The 20,296-nt window shown below is 47.8% G+C and overlaps 1 protein-coding gene and 1 long non-coding RNA gene across 5 annotated transcripts in view; both read right to left on the bottom strand.

The window, feature by feature from the left end:
- The window catches only part of LOC309341306, an 89,133-nt gene that overhangs the window by 15,370 nt on the left and 53,467 nt on the right, over positions 1-20,296 (bottom strand). The gene's annotated exons all lie outside the window — the stretch shown is intronic.
- The window catches only part of USP35 (ubiquitin specific peptidase 35), a 46,020-nt gene that overhangs the window by 7,627 nt on the left and 18,097 nt on the right, over positions 1-20,296 (bottom strand). For all 4 annotated transcript variants that reach the window (XM_081860159.1, XM_081860158.1, XM_081860161.1 and 1 more), the window contains 7 exons: positions 16,183-16,882; positions 11,978-12,113; positions 8,379-8,508; positions 6,620-6,721; positions 5,251-5,409; positions 4,825-5,018; positions 1,655-1,748 (listed from right to left, as the gene is read on the bottom strand). In XM_081860159.1, coding sequence (XP_081716285.1) covers positions 1,655-1,748; positions 4,825-5,018; positions 5,251-5,409; positions 6,620-6,721; positions 8,379-8,508; positions 11,978-12,113; positions 16,183-16,864 — 1,497 coding nt within the window. In that variant the 5' untranslated portion in view covers positions 16,865-16,882. The remainder of the gene's footprint in view (positions 1-1,654; positions 1,749-4,824; positions 5,019-5,250; positions 5,410-6,619; positions 6,722-8,378; positions 8,509-11,977; positions 12,114-16,182; positions 16,883-20,296) is intronic.

Here is a 20,296-nt window from a genome sequence, read left to right as displayed (position 1 = left end):
GACTGCTGAATTTATATATTAGGTGGTTTTAAATTTCGAAATCTGCTTCATTTTAGCTAGAAAGCTGGGGTAGACAGTCACCAACAAATCCCTAAAATAATAAAAGTACAGTGGTACTTGGTTCTCAAACGCCTTGGTACTCAAACAACTTGGAACCCAAACACTGCAAATCCGGAAGTAAGTGTTCCGGTTTGCAAACTTTTTTCGGAAGCTGAACATGCTCTGTTTTGAGTGTTACGCTTCTGATTAGAGTGCCACACTTCCAATTAGAGTGTTACGCTGAGGTCTGTCTGTTTTGGCTATTTATTTTGCGTTTTTGTTTTTGCGACTCTTTTTTTTATTTATTTTATGACTGTGTGGAAGAACCCAGTTCAGCTACTGATTGATTGTGTGACTGCTGTACACGGTTTATTGCTTTCATTTTATGGATCAATGGTCTCGTTAGATAGTAAAATTCACGTTAAACTGCTGTTTTAGGGGTTGTCTTTAAAAGTCTGGAACGGATTAATCCATTTTGCATTACTTTCTATGGGAAAGCATGCCTTAGTTTTGGAACGCTTTGGTTTTGGAACCGACTTCCGGAACGGATTAAATTTGAGAACCAAGGTACCACTGTATCAGCCAGTTTCCTCAGCTGCTTTAAGGGCTGCCATGACATTCCTTAACCTGCTCACTCCCACCCGAAAATCTGCAAATATAGCAAAAAACACTGTTGTTTGTACACTGGACAAATGCTGGCGGTTTCTGTTCTGCTCAACACTAAGCAAAACAGCAGCTGTGCGGTGGTGGTTCTGGCATTGTGAGTGGTCAGCATGGTGCAGTGGTTGCGAGTGTTAGACTAGGACCTGCAAGAGCTGCGTTCGAATCCCCACTCCACCACAAAGCTCACTGAATGGCCTTGAACCGGTCACTCTGTGTGCTTAATCCATTTCACAGAGTTGCTGTGAGGATAAAAGAGAGAAGAGCACGTATTGCACCCTTTGGAGGAAACGTGAGATATAACAGAATATGAACCAAAGCAAGCAAGAAGCCTCAAGTCCATCAGTCCCCTTATTGCGGACACGGCAGCTGCCTCATTCCATTCCTGGTTTGAGGCAAAGTACCGCATTTTTTGCTCCATAAGACTCACTTTTTCCCTCCTAAAAAGTAAGGGGGGATCTGTGTGCGTCTTATGGAGCGAATGCAGGCTGCGCAGCTATCCCAGAAGTCAGAACAGCAAGAGGGATTGCTGCTTTCACTGCGCAGCGATCTCTCTTGCTGTTCTGGCTTCTGAGATTCAGAATATTTTTTCCCCTGTTTTCCTCCTCCAAAAACTAGATGGGTCTTGTGGTCTGGTGCGTCTTATAGAGCGAAAAATATGGTATATAATTTGAGGCTCATCCTCCAGGCCTCTAAACTTCAACCCGAAATGGAAACTGAACAGCCCCTTTGAGCTAAGAAGGAGCGGGTTCAAATCTTACCATGGGTGCATGAGCAAGCCACCATATCTGAGGCTCAACTCCCTTCCTCCTTGCCCCATCTGGGATGTGGAGGTTAACAAAACTGACCAAGGTACCTTGCAGAGCTGTTGCAGGCATAATGCAACAAAAGAGCTTTGAACGTTCCAAAGGGAAGCATAATGCAAATGCAGGAATTGGGAAATGCACTGACTTACCTGGCTGTGCTCTAGAAAGGCAAACAGCCACTGCAGCTTCGCCATCAAGGGCTGGGAACTGTTTTCGGCTAAGCTCAACACTGAACGCCTGAAGCTTGAAAGGGAAGTTTTGAAAGACGTTTAGACACAGTGAATATACTGAGGTGGTATAGAAAACAGAAACAAAAGAGCGTCGTAGGATATAACAAAAGAGCGTCGTAATATAGCATCTAGATCAAGGGAAGTAATAGTGCCACTGTATTCTGCTCTGGTCAGACCTCACCTGGAGTACTGTGTCCAGTTCTGGGCACCACAGTTCAAGAAGGACACTGACAAACTGGAACGTGTCCAGAGGAGGGCAACCAAAATGGTCAAAGGCCTGGAAACGATGCCTTATGAGGAACGGCTAAGGGAGCTGGGCATGTTTAGCCTGGAGAAGAGGAGTTTAAGGGGTGATATGATAGCCATGTTCAAATATATAAAAGGATGTCACATAGAGGAGGGAGAAAGGTTGTTTTCTGCTGCTCCAGAGAAGTGGACACGGAGCAATGGAACCAAACTACAAGAAAGAAGATTCCACCTAAACATTAGGAAGAACTTCCTGACAGTAAGAGCTGTTTGACAGTGGAATTTGCTGCCAAGGAGTGTGGTGGAGTCTCCTTCTTTGGAGGTCTTTAAGCAGAGGCTTGACAACCATATGTCAGGAGTGCTCTGATGGTGTTTCCTGCTTGGCAGGGGGTTGGACTCGATGGCCCTTGTGGTCTCTTCCAACTCTATGATTCTATGATTCTATGTAATGAGAAGCCTGAGCTCCCTGATCGAAAGTGGCAACCCCACAACCAAACAACAACACAAAACTTTACATACAATCATGCGCAACCAGGGTTTCTCCAGACAGGTGCTTTTGTGTGTGTGTGTGTGTGTTCTGCAACACATCACCGGACACATTCACATTACAGATGTGAAGTGCCTTGAGACCAGTTTAAGCAGTCATGGCTTCCCCCAAGGAATCCTGGGAGCTGTAGTTCATTAAAGGGCGCTTGTGCTTTTTAGAAGGCACCTATTCACCACACAGAGCTACAGTTTTGTTATGTACTGAGTTGAATAGGATCCAAAATGCAGCAGTCTGATTGGTCTTAGAACAATAGGAGTCAGAATGCAGCAGTCTGATTGGTCCACAGGAGCCACCCAATCCAGCTCCAGGTGGAAGTGAATCCACAACCAAATTGGCCTACAGGAGAATCCCGGAATTAGCCAATCGCGTGGGGCCCATTGTGTAAATAATGTATATAAAGCAGAGATTCTGAGGAAACTTCCATTCCTCCTCACCACTATGAGCTGAATAAAGAGCATGAAATCCACTCTTGATTCCATTTCAAGTTTCTAGAGTAGTGTAACAACCAACCCCTCTTCTTGGGGAACTCTTAACCCAGATTGGGCTGGAGTAGACTTCACCCCCAGAGGTGCACTCCATCGTCTTTCAAGACAGACAAATGCCTGCAACTATTATTTTAACCAATTCCTTTCCCTTATTATACTTCCTTCAAAGTCCCTCTTCCCCACCCGAAATTCCCACAAGTGTATTTAATTTGTTCACCAATGCAATCAACAGGTGATTACGACTTCTATTTGCTTCTGTTCAGGTTGAACTGCTTCTCTCGCTTTGAAGCCTTCAGCAGCAAACATTCAACTATTTGTTTATTTGTTTATTGCATATATATCCTAAACAGCCTCGGTCCAGTATACCTGAAGGAGCGTCTCCACCCCCATCGTTCAGCCCGGAACACTGAGGTCCAGCTCCGTGGGCCTTCTGGCGGTTCCCTCGCTGCAAGAAGCCAAGTTACAGGGAACCAGGCAGAGGGCCTTCTCGGTGGTGGCACCCGCCCTGTGGAACGCCCTCCCACCAGATGTCAAAGAGAAGAACAACTACCAGACTTTTAAAAGACATCTGAAGGCAGCGCTGTTCAGGGAAGCTTTTAATGTTTAATAGGTTATTGTATTTTAATATTCTGTTGGAAGCCACCCAGAGTGGCTGGGGAAACCCAGCCAGATGGGCGGGGTATAAATAAATTATTATTATTATTTTCTCACAGGCCCATATAAGTTCAGCACAAACAGTTGGGCCTGGTGAGCATTTAAGATCCCCAACCCTAATCTGCGGGTTGCCATCCGATTGGATTTTATTCTGATCCTGATCTGATTTGAGGATGTATTTTAATTTGTTGTCTGATTTTATGTTAATGTATTATACATTTGATGTTAGCCGCTCTGAGCCCGGCTTCGGCTGGGGAGGGCGGGATATAAATAGAATTTATCCTACATTCTTATCCTACATTTCCCCCTCCACCCAGCTCAAGGGGGCACCCACACAGTGGCGTAGCGTGGGGGTGCAGGGGGGCCTGGCCGCACCGGGCGCAACATCGGGGGGGGGCGCTCGCCACCTCCGGAGTCGCCGAAGAGTCTCGGGCGCAGGCTGTAGCAGAGCCCCATGTCTCGCGGAACCGATGAGCTGTGCGCGCGTCCGGGCTGAAGGCATCCGGCAGGCAGCGGCTCTCAGCGCTCGCTGCGGTCCCCGCGCGTCAGGGCCGCAGAGGGCGCGCCAGACAGCCCCTCCTCACAGCCCCGCTGCCGCTGCTGGGCCATGTTGCATTTTCCTCGCCTCTCTGCCCTCCTCCTCCTCCTCCGGGCAAGCGGCGTCGTTTGGGCGGCAGCGCCAGTGGCAACTCGCCTCAGATCACCTGACACGGACCCACCGCCACTGCCGTGGCTACCTTACCGTAAATACCCCAGCCCAGGCAGCAGCAAGAAGAAGCTGGCAGCGGCGGCAGGTTAGGGGTTAGGGGCATAAATTACTTGCCTTGCCCCGGGTGCTGACAACCCACGCCACGCCGCTGCACCCACAGTTAGGCTGAGAGGCAGTGACTGGCCCGAGTGAACATCACTTATGACCGAGCGGGGATTTGAACCCAGATCCTAATCAGGTACTCGGCCACTGCACCACACTGGCTCACGGTGATTTGTTGCTGAAGGCTTTAAAATGTGAGAAGCAATGCAGCCAGAACAGTAAATGGGCTGCTAACATGTGGCACTTTTAATACCCCAAATCAGAACTTCCAAACCTATCATTAAATACGAAACCAGGTAAGGCTGGAGGGGAAAGCAGAGGCAAAAGGGGTAGGAAGAACACCTACTCAGAGGCCATGAAGAGGGCTTGGATGATGCTGTTCATATAGCACGTGTTCCCCAGGTTTATTAACCCTATTTTCCCCGTTTCAGATTTGGACGCCAGTCGAGGATAAAAGCTGGCCAGTTCGTTCTTCTGGGAAGTCCAGGCATTCTGCCCAAGCAGATATTTGATTCGGTCTTCATTTGGAATCGGGAGAGTCTCACGAGGAATAAAGCAAGGGGGGAAAGTCAGGGTTAAGTCTGCAGTGTTCACAGCTCCTTTGGTTTAAAAGTAAAAAAAAGCAGGATTGTCTCATGCTATCATTCTGACCCCCAACGCCAATTCTAAGAAGCATCTCATTTCAGCTGCATGAAGCTGAAAGCTTATTCCTCCTCCCCCAAAGCTTTCTTCCATGCATACAGAACCCACCCACCCCCAAAAGAGGAATTACTTTTATCGCCTCCACGACAGGTTCGTAGAGATCTGGGAATCCTGAGAATCGGAAGAACATGCAGTGGATTAGCTCAGCCAGTTGTTCCAGGCAACTCGCCGCAGAGTTGGAGTTTTCCTTGTGGAGGGCAGCAACCACTCTTGGGATGTGTGGGAGAAGCTTTGAGAGAGATAAAAAGGAGAGGTACAGTCAGCTTAAACCAGCAAAATCCAGCCAAAGGGCTGAGCTACACGTGTAATAATAATAATAATAATAATAATAATAATAATAATAATAATAATAAATTATTTTGATCCTGCCCTCCCCAGCTGAAGCAGGGCTCAAGGGGCTAACAACAATAAAATAATACAACATTCTAAAATCATTTCATTATAAAATTAATTCAAATCAAATTGATGGCAACCATTGGGCTAGAGTTCTGTGCCCTGGCCAAAGGCCTGGTGGAACAGCTCTGTCTTGCAGGCCCTGCGGAAAGATGTCAAGTCCCGCAGGGCCCTAGTCTCTTGTGACAAAGCGTTCCACCAGATCGGAGCCACAGTCAAAAAAGCCCTGGTTCTAGTTGAGGCCAGCCAAACCTCTCTGTGGCCGGGGCCTTCAAGATGTTTTTGTTTGAAGACCGTAAGATCCTCTGTGGGACATACCAGGAGAGGCGGTTACCAGATAGGTAAAGGTAAAGGGATCCCTGACCATTAGGTCCAGTCGTGGCTGACTCTGGGGTTGTGGCGCTCATCTTGCTTTATTTGCCGAGGGAGCTGGCGTACAGTTTCCGGGTCATGTTGCCAGCATGACTAAGCAGCTTCTGGCGAACCAGAGCAGCGCACGGAAACGCCGTTTACCTTCCTGCCAGAGGGGTACCTATTTATCTACTTGCACTTTGACGTGCTTTCGAACTGCTAGGTTGGCAGGAGCAGGGACTGAGCAACGAGAGCTCACCAGATACTTAAGGGTTAAAATGTCACTCGCTTTTGCTGTCACTCATCCCACAACTGGCCAATCGTCAAGGACTCGGCGGAAGAAGACCCCACCTCTTCATTCCAAAAGAAACACCTGCCCCACATTAAACTTTGCATGTGCGCAAGGCAAAGTTTGCCTCCCACTCAATCCAGAACCTACAAATGCATATCTCAGTTTATCAGAACTTTGGCTGTCTCTAGCATCAGATCTCTGCTTCTGTGTCAGGGATGGGGAACCTGTGGCTCTCCAGATCTTGTGGATCTCCAGCTCCCAACAGACCCAGCAAGCTTGGCTAACGATCTGGGATGATGCAAAAGTCCAGCAACATCTGGAGTTCCGGGACATTCCTGTTCTACCTGGTTCTTAACTGAACGCCTGTACGTTTGAACATAAGCGATGACATGCTTTGCCTTACCAAGTGAAATGCCTCGTGGGAGTGCTGGAAGCTCAACAGCATATAACGCAGGATAGAGAGTTCTCCCTCTCGCAGAATAGGGTACAGCAACTTGGAAAACACCTGTTGGAAGAGAGGAAGGGCTCATTATTAACATGGCAGGTGAGCAGGATCCCACAACCCAACGGCTCTTGAGTTACACTAAAGTACAGTGGTACCTTGGATTAAGTACTTAATTCGTTCCGGAGGTCCCTTCTTAACCTGAAACTGTTCTTAACCTGAAGCACCACTTTAGCAAATGGGGCCTCCCACTGCCACCGCGCTGCAGCTGCGCAATTTCTGTTCTCATCCTGAAGCAAAGTTCTTAACCTGAGGTACTATTTCTGGGTTAACGGAGTCTGTAACCTGAAGCGTATGTAACCCGAGGTACTACTGTAAAGTGCCCCTGACAGTTAAGTCCAGCCACAGACGACTCTGGGGTTGCGGCGCTCATCTCGCTTTACAGGCCAAGGGAGCCGGCGTTTGTCCACAGACAGTTTTTCCAGGTCATGTGGCCAGCATGACTAAGCCGCTGCTGGCGCAACGGAACACCGAAACCAGAGCAGCGCACGAAAACGCCGTTTACCTTCCTGCTGGAGCGGTACCTATTTATCTACTTGCACTTTGACGTGCTTTCGAACTGATAGGTTGGCAGGAGCTGGGGCAGAGCAACGGGAGCTCACCTAGTCGCGGGGATTCGAACCGCCGACCTTCTGATCGGCAAGCCCAAGAGGCTCAGCAGTTTAGACCACAGTGCCACCCGCGCCCCCCTGAGTTACACTAGTGGCCAAATTTTGGAAACATTTTGGGGAAAGTGTATTTCTGAGGTTTGATGGCTCAGAACACCGCTTTTTTTGGGAGTAATACCATAAAATTATATATCAAAGGAAAGATAATTTAATGAAGAATGTAATGCCGCAAAGTCTGTTCAATTATCTGTATTCTATCAAAAGTTATAGCCAAATAACCAGAAAAAGGGAGCACAACTTGCTTAGGTTGATATGCATTCATTTGAATGTAGCCAATGAGCATGCGTGTTTATAGAGTCAATTAGGTATTATGAGCCATCAAACCTCAGAAATACACTTTTTCCAAAAGGTTTCCACAATTTTGGCCATTAGTGTATATTGTTGTTGTTGTTACAGATAGGTAGCCGTGTTGGTCTGCCATAGTCAAAACAAAATAAAAAAAATCCTTGGTATCTGAAGAAGTGTGCATGCACACGAAAGCTCATACCAAGAACTAACTTAGTTGGTCTTTAAGGTGCTACTGGAAGGAATTTTTTAATTTTGTTTTGACTATTGTTGTTGTTGACATCCTTCTGTCTTGAGAGACAATGGAGTCAAACCTCTGCAAAGAATGTTGGGCTTTGGTTTAAATCAGCAAGGAACATCCCTGTCAGCCCCAGTCAACATGTGCCGTGGGTATTTTGTGAGGACCCACAACTGTTGATTATTTCCAAATGTTTCCCCTCTGACATAAGCCATTTAAGTCTTTATAAGTTAAAAAAACAGCCCCTTGAATTATTTCTGGAAGATAATAGCACGGCAGCGCTGATGTCAGAGGGCTGAACAATGACTCAAACACACACACACACACACACACACACACACGTGCCAGAAATTGAGTTATGTTTCTATAATTCCCAAATGGGCTCCCTGAGGGCAGAGAAAACTTCCCTGTCGGTGCTAAATACACGTTAGTCCCTTGAATGCAGGCTTACAAGAAGAAGCAAACTGACCCTCTCAATTTTGGACAGCGTGATTTCAATCAAGATGCTGAACTTCTTCACCGCAGCCAAACCCTTCAGCAACGCTATGATCCATTTGTCGATGTTCTTCCCCAGAGGCCAAGACACCCATTCAATCATCCTGCAAAGATAAAGAGGGAAGCAGGTACCGCAAGACAGGATACGCAGAATAACTTTGCAAGGTGCAAGCCAGGTCCAGACGAACATGATTTCTAAATGCCAAGTTCAGGAAATGCAATCCTATTCATTCCTACTCAGAATTTAAGTCCCGTTGCTCTCAACGTGGCTTCCTCTAAGGCAGAGTCTCCCAAACTTGGGTCTCCGGCTGTTTTTGGACTACAACTCCCATCACCTGCAGCTAGCAGGACCAGGGGTCAGGGATGATGGGATTTGTAGTCCAAAAACAGCCAGAGACCCAAGTTTGGGAAACCCTGTGTGGCGTTTGCCTCCTAGGTGGGTCATAAGGAAAGGGTTAAATGGGTGTGTGATGTGATTTGCCAGTGGGAATGCAAGGGAGGAGTAAAAGTTAGAGTGGGAGGTTTTGAAAGTCAGTTGAGGTTTGGGAGTTGAAGAAGGAAGAGGGAGGATTAGGTGTGGGTTGGTAGAGTTGTATTGTGAGAGAGTGAGAGGAATTGTTAGGTGGAGTCAGATACAGTGGTGCCCCGCAAGACGAATGCCTCGCAAGACGGAAAACTTGCTAGACGAAAGAGTTTTCCATTTTGGAGGTGCTTCGCAAAACGAATTTCCTATGGGCTTGCTTCGCAAGAAGAAAATGTCTTGCGAGTTCCTGCGGGGTTTCCCCCCCCCCCTTTTTCTAAGCCGCTTATCCGCTAAGCCGATAAGCCGCTAAAAGCCGCTAAACCGCTAATAGCGCTAATCCGCTAAGCCGTCAATGGGCTTGCTTCGCAAGACGAAAAAACCGCTAGACAAAGAGACTCGCGGAACGGATTATTTTCGTCTTGCAAGGCACCACTGTAGATAGTTGGGAATAATCAGTTTGAAGTTGTTAGGAACTAAGAATAAGAAACTGACAAGAGAAAAATTTACTGAAACCATAAGCTTGTTCCTGCATTTAAAAATAAACTTGATTATTTGTTAATGTTAACAACTGACTGGACTCCGTGTGTCCCAGTGAGATACGGGGTGGGGGCAGCGGAAAATGCAATCGCAGTGGTGGCACAGGGTCAACAGACCGTCAAATGTCCGGGGGCCCTGTGTGATCGCCAAACCCTGCTCTAAGGTAATTCCAAAAGCAGTGGTTCCTAATTAGGGGACTGGAGACCCCTGGGGATCCGCAGAGCACACCCAGAGGGTCCACAGCACCAACCCCTACCAGGGACTCATTTTTCTTGTTAATTGCACAGTGAAAGCCACAATAATAACTTTTTAACTGAATAACTTTTAAACTGAACTTCTAACTGCTTTCAAGGACTAACAAGTTTAGAGGACTCTCCCGCTGCGTGTAGGCAGGGTTTTCAGTGAGTTTGGGTTTCTTATGAGTTTGGGATTCATGTCTCATCTTGGAAGTCCAACAGGGGAAATAGCTAAGCCAATTGCCACTAGGATTAGCACTAAAGCTCACCCTCTGATGGTTTAAGCTAGGGCTGGGTGATACTTTGATTTCAACATTGTGATGCATCAGCAGAGAGGTAGCGGGGTAGCTCAGTCAGTAGAGCACGAGACTCTTAATCTCAGGTGTTATGTACTGAGTTGAATAGGATCCAAAATGCAGCAGTCTGATTGGCCCTAGAACAATAGGATTCAGAATGCAGCAGTCTGATTGGCCCTAAAACAACCGGATTCAAAATGCAGCAGTCTGATTGGTCTACAGGAGCCACCCAATCCAGCTCCAGGTGGAAGTGAATCCGCAACCTGATTGGCCTACAGGAGAATCCCGGAATTAGCCAATCACGTGGGGCCCATTGTGTAAATAATGTATATAAAGCAGACATTCTGGGGGAACTTCCATTCCTCCTCACCACTATGAGTTGAATAAAGAGCATGAAATCCACTCTCGACTACAAGTATATTTCATCAGGGTTGTGGGTTCGAGTCCCACGTTAGGCGAAATCAGTGCTTTTTTTAAAAAAAAAAAGTGTTTAGGGGTACTCTCATTTTGACTCAAGAAAACCACCATTTTATAGTTCTGGCTGGGGCTGATAAGAGCTATAGTTCAAGACACACATACAACACCACATACCGGCTACTCCTGCCCTAGAAGAAGAACAGCCCTCTCCAACCTGGTGGGATCTTACTGAACTACAACTCCCAACATCTCTTACTACAGGTCAAAAGGGTTGGGGGGCTCTCCCTCTGTGCCTGCCGGCTACTGCCTCCCGTATCTGTCCGGCTGCTAGGAAACAACCATTTGCCAGGAACGGGTCGCTTGCTGCGTTGACGTCATTTGGACGACTGCCCAGAGTCTGCGCAGTCTACGCAGGAGGAGGCGAGTGCCTGGAAAGGAGCCCCAGACGCAAGGACGATCTGGCAGGCGCTATCTGGCCTGCCGGCTGGCTCTCAAAGCCTCCTCCAAACCACCCGCCCAGCCCTCGCGTGAGCCTAATTGCATTTCGTGGGCTCTGCTTCATGTCTCTCCCAATTCTGCCCCAGAGCGGGGGCTGTTTTAAAAAGGGAAAGGGAGGCCATCGATCTTCCGAGGGCTAATTATAGAATCCAGATGCCTTTAAGTAGCAACATCACTAGCAAGCATCTGCCATTAGCTGCCCAGGGAAAGAAGAAGGAGAAAGAACAATAATTGAACCAAGTTGAGAGGTGTGCATGTTCTCTGCAGCACTTTTAGCTTTGCTGGACACAGCAAAACAAAGAATTGAGTGTTCCCAGAAAAGAACCGGGAGGAAGAGGAGGACTCCTGTCCTGAGAAAACCAAGAGCATTATGAGTAGAGATGGGTGCATCTACCATATAAGACGCACCAGACCATAAGACGCACCAGGTTTTTAGAGGAGGAAAACAAGAAAAAAAATATTCTGAATCCCAGAAGCCAGAACAGCAAGAGGGATAGCTGCGCAGCGAAAGCAACGATCCCTCTTGCTGTTCTGGCTTCTGGGATAGCTGCGCAGCCTGCATTCACTCCGTAAGATGAACACACATTTCCCCTTACTTTTTAGGAGGGAAAAAGTGTGTCTTATAGAGCGAAAAATGCGGTATTTCCCAAATCCGTGCCGTTTTTGCATGTGTTCAGCCACAAACCCATCCCACTCGGTTCTCACAATCTATTGTTTTTAAAAGAAATCTGCAGGGGAATATGCATCATATTTATAAACGCTTTATAAATACATATTTATATATTTATAAATATATTTATATATTTATAAACGCTTTATAAATACATATTTATAAACGCTTTAGTGACTTCTGTCTGTTGGGACTGGTGGGGTGGAAGGCAGGCTGGCCTAAGCACAAAAACACACAGAGAATTCTACAAGGGGTAACCACTGGCCTTATCCTTGCAGGACCCTCTTCTGTTCCTTTGCACGCACCACAAAAAAAGTATTATTAGTACCATTTGTGAAAGCAACCCACCCTGCAAATACTCTCTGGGGAACACTTCTCTCCCTCGGCATTCCTTACCTGCCAATTGCCATCATCATCTGTACATCCGTTATGCTGTCGTCGTTGGTGAGGTTTCTAAGGATGCCATCCATGAGTTCTAGGGGAACGTACTGGACCACGCTGGCTAAGGCAATCGATGGTGGGTCCTGCTCATCTACAAGACCGTCCAAGGGAGAGGCAGTCCAAAAAACAAGTGGCATCAAGAATTAAGACAGTGTACTTCGCAGGTAAAGGTAAAGGGACCCCTGAAAATTAGGTCCAGTCGCGTACAACTCTAGGGTTGCGGTGCCGTGTGTTTCTACCTATGCAGGGACTTCCAGGCAACTCACAAATCAAACAAACAAACAAACACATACACACACACACACACACACCAGAAAAGGGAAACAGAGGCCAGGGCAAACCTAAATGAGCATACCAGTCTGGATAGCTGGCCTTGGTGAAGATTAGACGTTTTCAACCCCAAAACGTTTTTGATTTGAGTTTCTACTGAAATGAGGCCACATTTTAATGTTGTGTTTTAATCTTGTTTTTAAGTTGTATTTTAACCAATTGTTTTTATACCTGGTGTTAGCCGCCCTGAGCCCAGTCTTGGCTGGGGAGGGCGGGGTATAAATAAAATTTATTCTTATTTTTTATTATTATATCTGAAATGTGTATGGCTCCGCCAGTTATACTGAGAGACAATGGAGTGTGCCTCCGGGGGATGAAGTCAAACTGGGACACAAGCCTGGGCAGTGTGTGTGGAGGTCCTGGGCTGCCCAGGTGACAAGACCCCCCTCTCAGCCTCGCTGATGGGGTCTAAAGGAAAGCAGAGCAATGTGCTTGGCACGAGCTTGGCTGCAGGAATTCCTGGAAGGAGGCGTACAAGGTACCATCCAACCATCATAAGAGACTGCACTTGTGTAGGGTTTATTCCAGGCATAGGCAAACTCAGCCCTCCAGATGTTTTGGGACTACAAATCCCATCATCCCTAGCTAACAGGACCAGTGGTCAGGGATGATGGGAATGGAGAAGAATGGAGAATGAAATTAATGGACTACGCAGAATTAGATAAATTAACAGGAAGGATCCAAAACCGACGAGATCACAAGTTTACCAAGGACTGGAGTAAATTTGTGGACTATATGAAAAGCGTTTGTGATACGCAAATAACATTTGTGGGTTTACAGGAAGCTTTGTGAAGAAATAATATTAGAAACTCTGCAAAAAAGGGAATAAGGGAGTAGGTTTTATTTAAAACAAAAGGCAATGTTAAATTTGGAATTGCAGATAGAAGATTAGAAAACGGAAGATTCGCGGATGAGCTGAAGTCAAAATTATGTATCTGTGATAATACTGAAAATGTATGTTTAAATCTTGTACTGGAAACTGAATAAAAATATTTTTTTATTTTTTTTAAAGGGAAGGCCGAGTTTGCCCTTGCCTGGTTTATTCCTTAGCCAAATATATCCCACAAGGCAGCCAGGTTTTAGTATCAGTGTTTTCCTTCTCCTAGTTGGGCTCCCTACCCAGGTAGACCCATCTGCCCCTCACTTCCCTCTGCAGTATCTACAGAAATCGCCTTCTTGACCGTTGCACCCACTCTTGGTCCTGTCCACTCAATCCGTGGGACCCTGTCTTCTCATGAAGTCCCTAACTCCCTGAGGGTTTAAGACCCATCAGCTACCCTCACCTGGTTTAGCCGGCCAGCTGAAGCTGTTTCCCAGATATGGCCGCTGTTGCACGCTGGCAGCTTCTACAAGCTACAGGTGAAGGGTGAGTGCAGAGTGGGGACCAAAGGTGGACAAACTACCCGAGAAGGAGCATGTCATGTCCTCCAACAGAGGTACTAAAGGTAAAGGTAAAGGACCCCTGACAGTTAAGTCCAGTCGCAGACGACTCTGGGGTTGCGGCGCTCATCTCGCTTTACTGGCCAAGGGAGCTGACGTTTGTCCACAGACAGCTTTTGAGTCATGTGGCCAGCATGACTAAGCCGCTTCTGGCGAAACCAGAGCAGCGCACAGAAATGCTGTTTAGCCACTTCTGCCCTGCAGAGGAGGTGGGGTTGCGGGCTTCACAGCTCAGCCCCCGCGCGATTGGGGGAATCCCTGGCCGTGTCACCCCCTGGCCAGCCAATCGGCTGGCTCTGGGGGCATGGCCTGCCCTATATAAGGCAGGCGCGGCCCCGGGATCTCCCTCTTTGGCCGCCTACAAGCTGTTCTTGAAGGGTAGTCCGATAAAGGATTGGGGGGGGTGGCCCTGTCCGAAGCCTAAGGAGGTGAGGGCCTAAGGCACACCCCCAAGTGGTGACCCCAGGGGAGTTCCTAGATGATGTGCATCAGCAGGATTCCCCCTACGGGTGGTTAACTCTTCCCGGACTTCAAGCGGATGAGCTGAGGCCGGATATAGTCGGTTAGGACCAATGCCTAAGCCAATATCGCTCATCATCAGTCACCAATAAAGTTGTAGCCTTATTTAGCCCATTAACCTTAATAATTGTGTCATGTGTCTTTATTTCCACTGGGGGGGGGCAGGAACTCGCCATGCAAACCTTCCTGCCGGAAGGGTACCTATTTATCTACTTGCACTTTGACGTGCTTTCGAACTGCTAGGTTGGCAGTAGCTGGGACAGAGAAATGGGAGCTCACCCCATCGCGGGGATTCGAACCGCCGACCTTCCGATAGGCAAGCCCTAGGCTCTGTGGTTTAGACCACAGCACCACCCGCGTCCCTGCAACAGAGGTACTATCCCTCCCCAAACACCCCCATCATAATCTATAACACTGGTCAACAACAAATTTGTTGTCTGCATTTTTTCAGCTGATTTAGGACGAATCTGATGCGCTGAACTAAAAAATCACATTGGTTTTGCTCAGTCAGGTCAAGTTTTTGAGCTATGGCCACATGTCTTTTTTTTACATTTTTGTTCACATGTCCGCTTGTGTGGAGCATTTTAGAAGAAGTTGGTGGGGGTAAAATGCCATGTCGAATAATTGTTTTGATTGGAAATGATTATTTTAATGACAAGCAGTATTCAGGTCCGATAGTTCTGGGTGATTATGTCGAAAAGGGATCAGTTTGAAGTCATAAAACCTCGAAATCTTCCATAAATTGGTGCTCAGCATTACACGAAGAAGGACTGGCCTGTGCAGAAGGAATTGGTGCCTTGCAAAGAAAGGAACGTCATCAACGACCCTCTGGTGGACAGAGACAGAATATTCTTCCCACCGCGACACATCAAGCTCGGCTTAATCAAGCAGTTCACCAAGGCTCTGGACAAGGATGGTGACTGCTTCACTTACTTGTGCCAGGCTTTTCCAGGATTGACCATGGAGAAGTTGAAAGCTGGCATCTTTGACGGTCCTCAGATCCGTCAGCTCATCAGAGATCCAGAGTTTGGAAAGTCAATGAACGAAATGGAACTGGAAGAGTGGAAGGCATTTGTTCTGGTAGTGAAGAACTTTCTTGGCAACAATAAGGCCAGAAACTACGCAGAACTTGTCAACAACATGCTGACTGCTTTCAGAAACCTGGGCTGCAACATGAGCGTCAACATGCACTACCTATTTTCACATATGGACCGGTTTCCTGAGAACCTGGGTTCAATGAGTGATGAGCAGGGGGAGAGATTCCATCAGGACATGAAAGAGATGGAGACCAGATATCAGGGTCGCTGGGATGCAGTCATGATGACTGACTACTGTTGGACTCTGAAGAGAGAGCTCCCTGCCGCTGAGCATTCCAGGAGTTCCAAGAAACGGAAGTTCAAGTCCTGAAGTTTGAAAAATGGTGAAGCAACATGCAATTTACGTGTACTTACCATTCAGTTTACAGTAATCGATGTTTCTATCAGATAATCAATATATGTTGTTGGAAAAACATTTTTTTCTCTTAAAAACATATTTAGGATGATATGTGTTGACAAAAATCAGCTGAGAATGCCACAGAAATGTAACAGATTTTGTCACAAGATCTGATTTTTTTCAAATCAACATAGCACAAAAACCTGACCTGATGGAGAGAAACGGATGTCATTTCCTGATTCAGCAGTGCAAAAATACCCTAAATCAGTTGTAGAAATCTAGACAACATTCAAAAAGTAAAAAAAATTTTGCCCAGTGTAATCTAATAATAATAAAATCAAAACTCTCCGAAATAATGAACACACACATCACCACAAACCATGATTGTCACTAGCACTGATGCTACGAAACATGTTCCGCCGGTGCAGCCCCCTCACCTGTCGACGAGATGATAGTGAAGAGCTCTTTCAGGGATGGGAGAATGGAAGACACCTGAGTCTTCCAGATCTTCTGCAGCAAGGTGCTGACTTTGATCACCTGGTCCAGGAAGTCGACAATGGCCTCTTCCCTTCCGGAGGCAGGGCGGAACTGCCCGATGCACCTTACAAGCTGCTGGCAAAAGAGGGCCTGGCGCTTGCCCATGGGGATACATTGCGGGTACTGGGTTAAGAGCTTGCTGATTCGGACACACTGCTTCAAACCCGGCCTCTCGCAGACCTTCCGGAGAACCTCCGTCCTGAGCAGGCTGAAGATGTCGTTGGCCGAGGGGCCGTCCGAGACAAAGGGCAGCCCCAGGTGGATATAATCTAGCACGTAAATGCTCCTCTTCCCAAGAGGCCCATAACCCTCTTGCAAGAGGCTCAGAAGGAAACGGGCGTTGAAGAACTCTTCGAAGGCTTCCCGGTGGTAATGGCCGTAGGCTTCCAGGACCTCTTTGCCGACGGACCTCTTGAACTTTGTGTCGCCCACCAGGAACAGCTTCGTCGAGAGCTCCAGCATCAGCCAGCACTGCTCGCTGTCCATCGACTGCTTCGAAGCCTCGATGACTCGCCGCACCAGCCCTTGTTTCATGTGGTCGGGGTAGGAGGACATCAGAATGGCTTCAAGAATCTTGTCCATGCTGGCGCACCTCGTGTGCTGAAAGAGAATCAAATAACGACAAGTTTAGTTTACGAGTTTGTTTCTCCCTAGGGCAGAAATAAAATCAGAATGCCGTAGGCCAGGGATTGCCAACACAGCACCCGTGGGCACTGTTAGAATTCCTGCTCCATGATTGCAGTCATGGGATTGTTGTCTATCACATGACGGTATACGTTTTGACTCCACCGAGTGGGAAGTGATGGAGACAGGATGTTTGTGTTGCTGTGTTCCATGAAGTGGGACTATTGTCCTTAGTTTTTTTTCCTCTTTGCTGTCTGATGCTAGAGAGAGAGGGAGCCATGTTGCAGTGTTCTGTGTGTGTTTATAAGTAAATAAAGTAGATTAGCCAAAATGCTGAGTTCCTGAGGTCTGTAACGCGGGATGCGCAAACTGTGCGGATCCCTAAGTGTGCCAATGTCGGTTGGCATCGGTCGCTGTGATGTTTGGGCTGAAGAAAGCTTTTGAAGCTCCCGAACGATCGACCAGGAGGGAGGGAACATGTGTCTCTGCCAGGGTCCTAATCAAGTGCAGGCTGATGGGTGTAGGCACCAGATGGGTGGCCCTCGTGTATTTGCTGTTGTAGGGGAGTCAGGATTTATTTATTTTAATAAGAGGGTTGAAACGGCAAGTACTTCCTTCACTGGTAGAGATTTTCTGAATGGGGTGCACAAGTGTGCTCTGTGTGTGTGACTGAGAGAGATGCATTTGGGAATTAGAATCATAGAATTGTAGGGTTGGAAGGGACCCCGAGGGTCATCTAGTCCAACCCCCTGCAATGCAGGAATCTCAGCTCAAGCATCCATGAGAGATGGCCATCCAACCTCCAAAGAGGAAAGTCCACAACCTCCTGAGGGAGACCACTGCTGAACAGCTCTTACAGTCTGAAGGTTCTTCCTGATGTTTAGTCAGAATCTCATTTGTTGCAACTTGAAGCCATTGATTCGAGTCCTGCCATTCACAGCAAGAGAAAACAAGCTTGCTCCATCTCAATGTGACCCTTTAGATCAGGCTTCCTCAACCTCGGCCCTCCAGATGTTTTTGGCCTAAAACTCCCATGATCCCTAGCTAGCAGGACCAGTGGTCAGGGATGGTGGGAATTGTAGTCTCAAAATATCTGGAGGGCCGAGGTTGAGGAAGCCTGCTTTAGTACGCTTCCGAGCACAATTCAGAGTGTTGGTGCTGACCTTTAAAACCCTAAATGGCCTCAGCCCAGTATACCTGAAGCAGCGTTTCCACCTCCATCGTTCTGCCTGGACACTGAGGTCCAGCACCGAGGGCCTTCTGGCCGTTCCCTCATTGCGAGAAGCCAAGTTACAGGGAACCAGGCAGAGGGCCTTCTTGGTAGTGGCACCCGCCCTGTGGAACGCCCTCCCACCAGATGTCAAAGAGATGAACAACTACCAGACTTTTAGAAGACATCTGAAGGCAGCCCTCTTTAGGGAAGCTTTTAATGTTTAACAGACTACTGTATTTTAATACTTTGTTGGAAGCCACCCAGAGTGGCTGGGGAAACCCAGCCAGATGGGCAGGGTATAAATAATAAATTATTATTATTGTTGTTGTTGTTGTTGATGATGATGATGATGATGATGATGATGGCTATCATCTCTCTCTCTCTTCTCACCCTCCTCTTTTCCAGGCTAAACATACCCTTCATTACCGTCTCCTGTGTGGGTGAGCCCGGATGGGTTCACCTGGTAGTGATAACACAGTGTTCCAGTTGACTCTGGGGAGCCGAGAGAAGTTATCTGCATTTCCCATAATGCCCTTGGCCAATTCTCTATCATTGGCATTTGTGGGGAAAGTAAATGGCGGCTCCCATATCGATCCCCACAGTGCTGATGAGAGAACTAGGGAAAACAGTAGATCCCGCTGGGCACTGGCACCAAGGCCGGGCCAAGACACTTTGCTGCCTGAGGCAAAAACAAGATGGCACATAACAGAAGCTAACCAGACAGTCAAACCTTACTTAAAAGTTGAGGGGACAGCACCCTCTTTTGGAGGCCAGCCGGCCATGTAGCACAACACAGTTCTGTCCTTCAAACCCTCTCTGCGTCACTGCCTGTCCCTTGGCACGTGCCACCTGAGGCAGCTGCCTCACTCTGTCTAACGGCAGGGCCGGCCCAGAGCACCGCGGACCTGCTCCCATTTGGCCTGCCAAAATGCCAGCTGCACAGCTCCCTCCCCACCCACATCAAGACCATGAATCCCCAGATGGGCGCTCATGTTTCAAAGGCAATTACTGGCTCCTCGTTAGGAAAGTCTGGGCTTTCTGCTGATCGCGCACCGTCACTCAGATGAGAGGATAATTCTGCTGCATCATGCAGCATGAGCCGCCTGTCCTTGCCAAAATTCATCGGTGCTCCAGGGCTAGGAATGAAACCATTGTGTTTCTTTCCAATTAAAGTATGAAGTGGCGGCGGGGGAGGGAAGTGAAAATGGGGAAACGCTTTCATTAATTAGCAACGAAAGCAGAAGAGGGGGGAGGTAATAAATCTGCTGAAAACGCTGGGATTTCACTAGAACTACTAGTCAGAACGAAGCCCTCGCTTGACGGGGAGTTTGAACTGCGTACAAAAGGCCAAAATATTATTTTTGCCACTGTGAACTTTCCTTTCAGGAAGCCGGTAAATGTGAGCAAGCTTTTTAGGGGAAGGGATGCGGGGCGGCAGCAGCAGCAGAACATCTGCTTTGTATGTCAGAGGTTCCAGGTTCGATTCCCAGCTCCCATCGGAAACCCCGGAAAGCCACTTTCAGTCAAGTTCCATTCACACGGCAGTTTATCCCCTTTTCCTAACGCTTCCCTAGTTGTTGATCTCCACATTCTACTGGAGCTTTAGGTAAAGGTAAAGGGACCCCTGACCATTAGGTCCAGTCGTGACCGACTCTAGGGTTGAGGCGCTCATCTCGCTTTATTGGCCAAGGCAGCCGGCATACAGCTTCCAGGTCATGTGGCCAGCATGACTAAGCCGCTTCTGGCGAACCAGAGCAGCGCATGGGAACGCCGTTTACCTTCCCGCTGGAGCGGTCCCTATTTATCTACTTGCACTTTGATGTGCTTTTGAACTGCTAGGTTGGCAGGAGCAGGGACCGAGCAACGGGAGCTCACCCCGTTGTGGTGATTCGAACCACCGACCTTCTGATCGGCAAGTCCTAGGCTCTGTGGTTTAACCCACAGCGCCACCTGCGCCACCGGAGCTTTAATAGGATGTAAAAACCGCTTTTTGGAAAACAGACGGAATACAGAGAATGCTTAGCGCTCATTTCCATAATAGAAGGAACAACCATTTTGTACACATCCAATGCATGCGCAACCGCTAACATGCACGCCGCTTTTTGCCCCGGATGTGGGCGGGAATGGGGCAGGACTGCCTTACGCATGCTCTGTCGATATGCACGATGACCCAGAAC

Source organism: Podarcis erhardii (assembly GCF_964252035.2).
Source record: "Podarcis erhardii genome assembly, chromosome: 4".
Classification (NCBI taxonomy): domain Eukaryota; kingdom Metazoa; phylum Chordata; class Lepidosauria; order Squamata; family Lacertidae; genus Podarcis; species Podarcis erhardii.
This window is presented reverse-complemented; position numbering and strand designations above follow the sequence as displayed.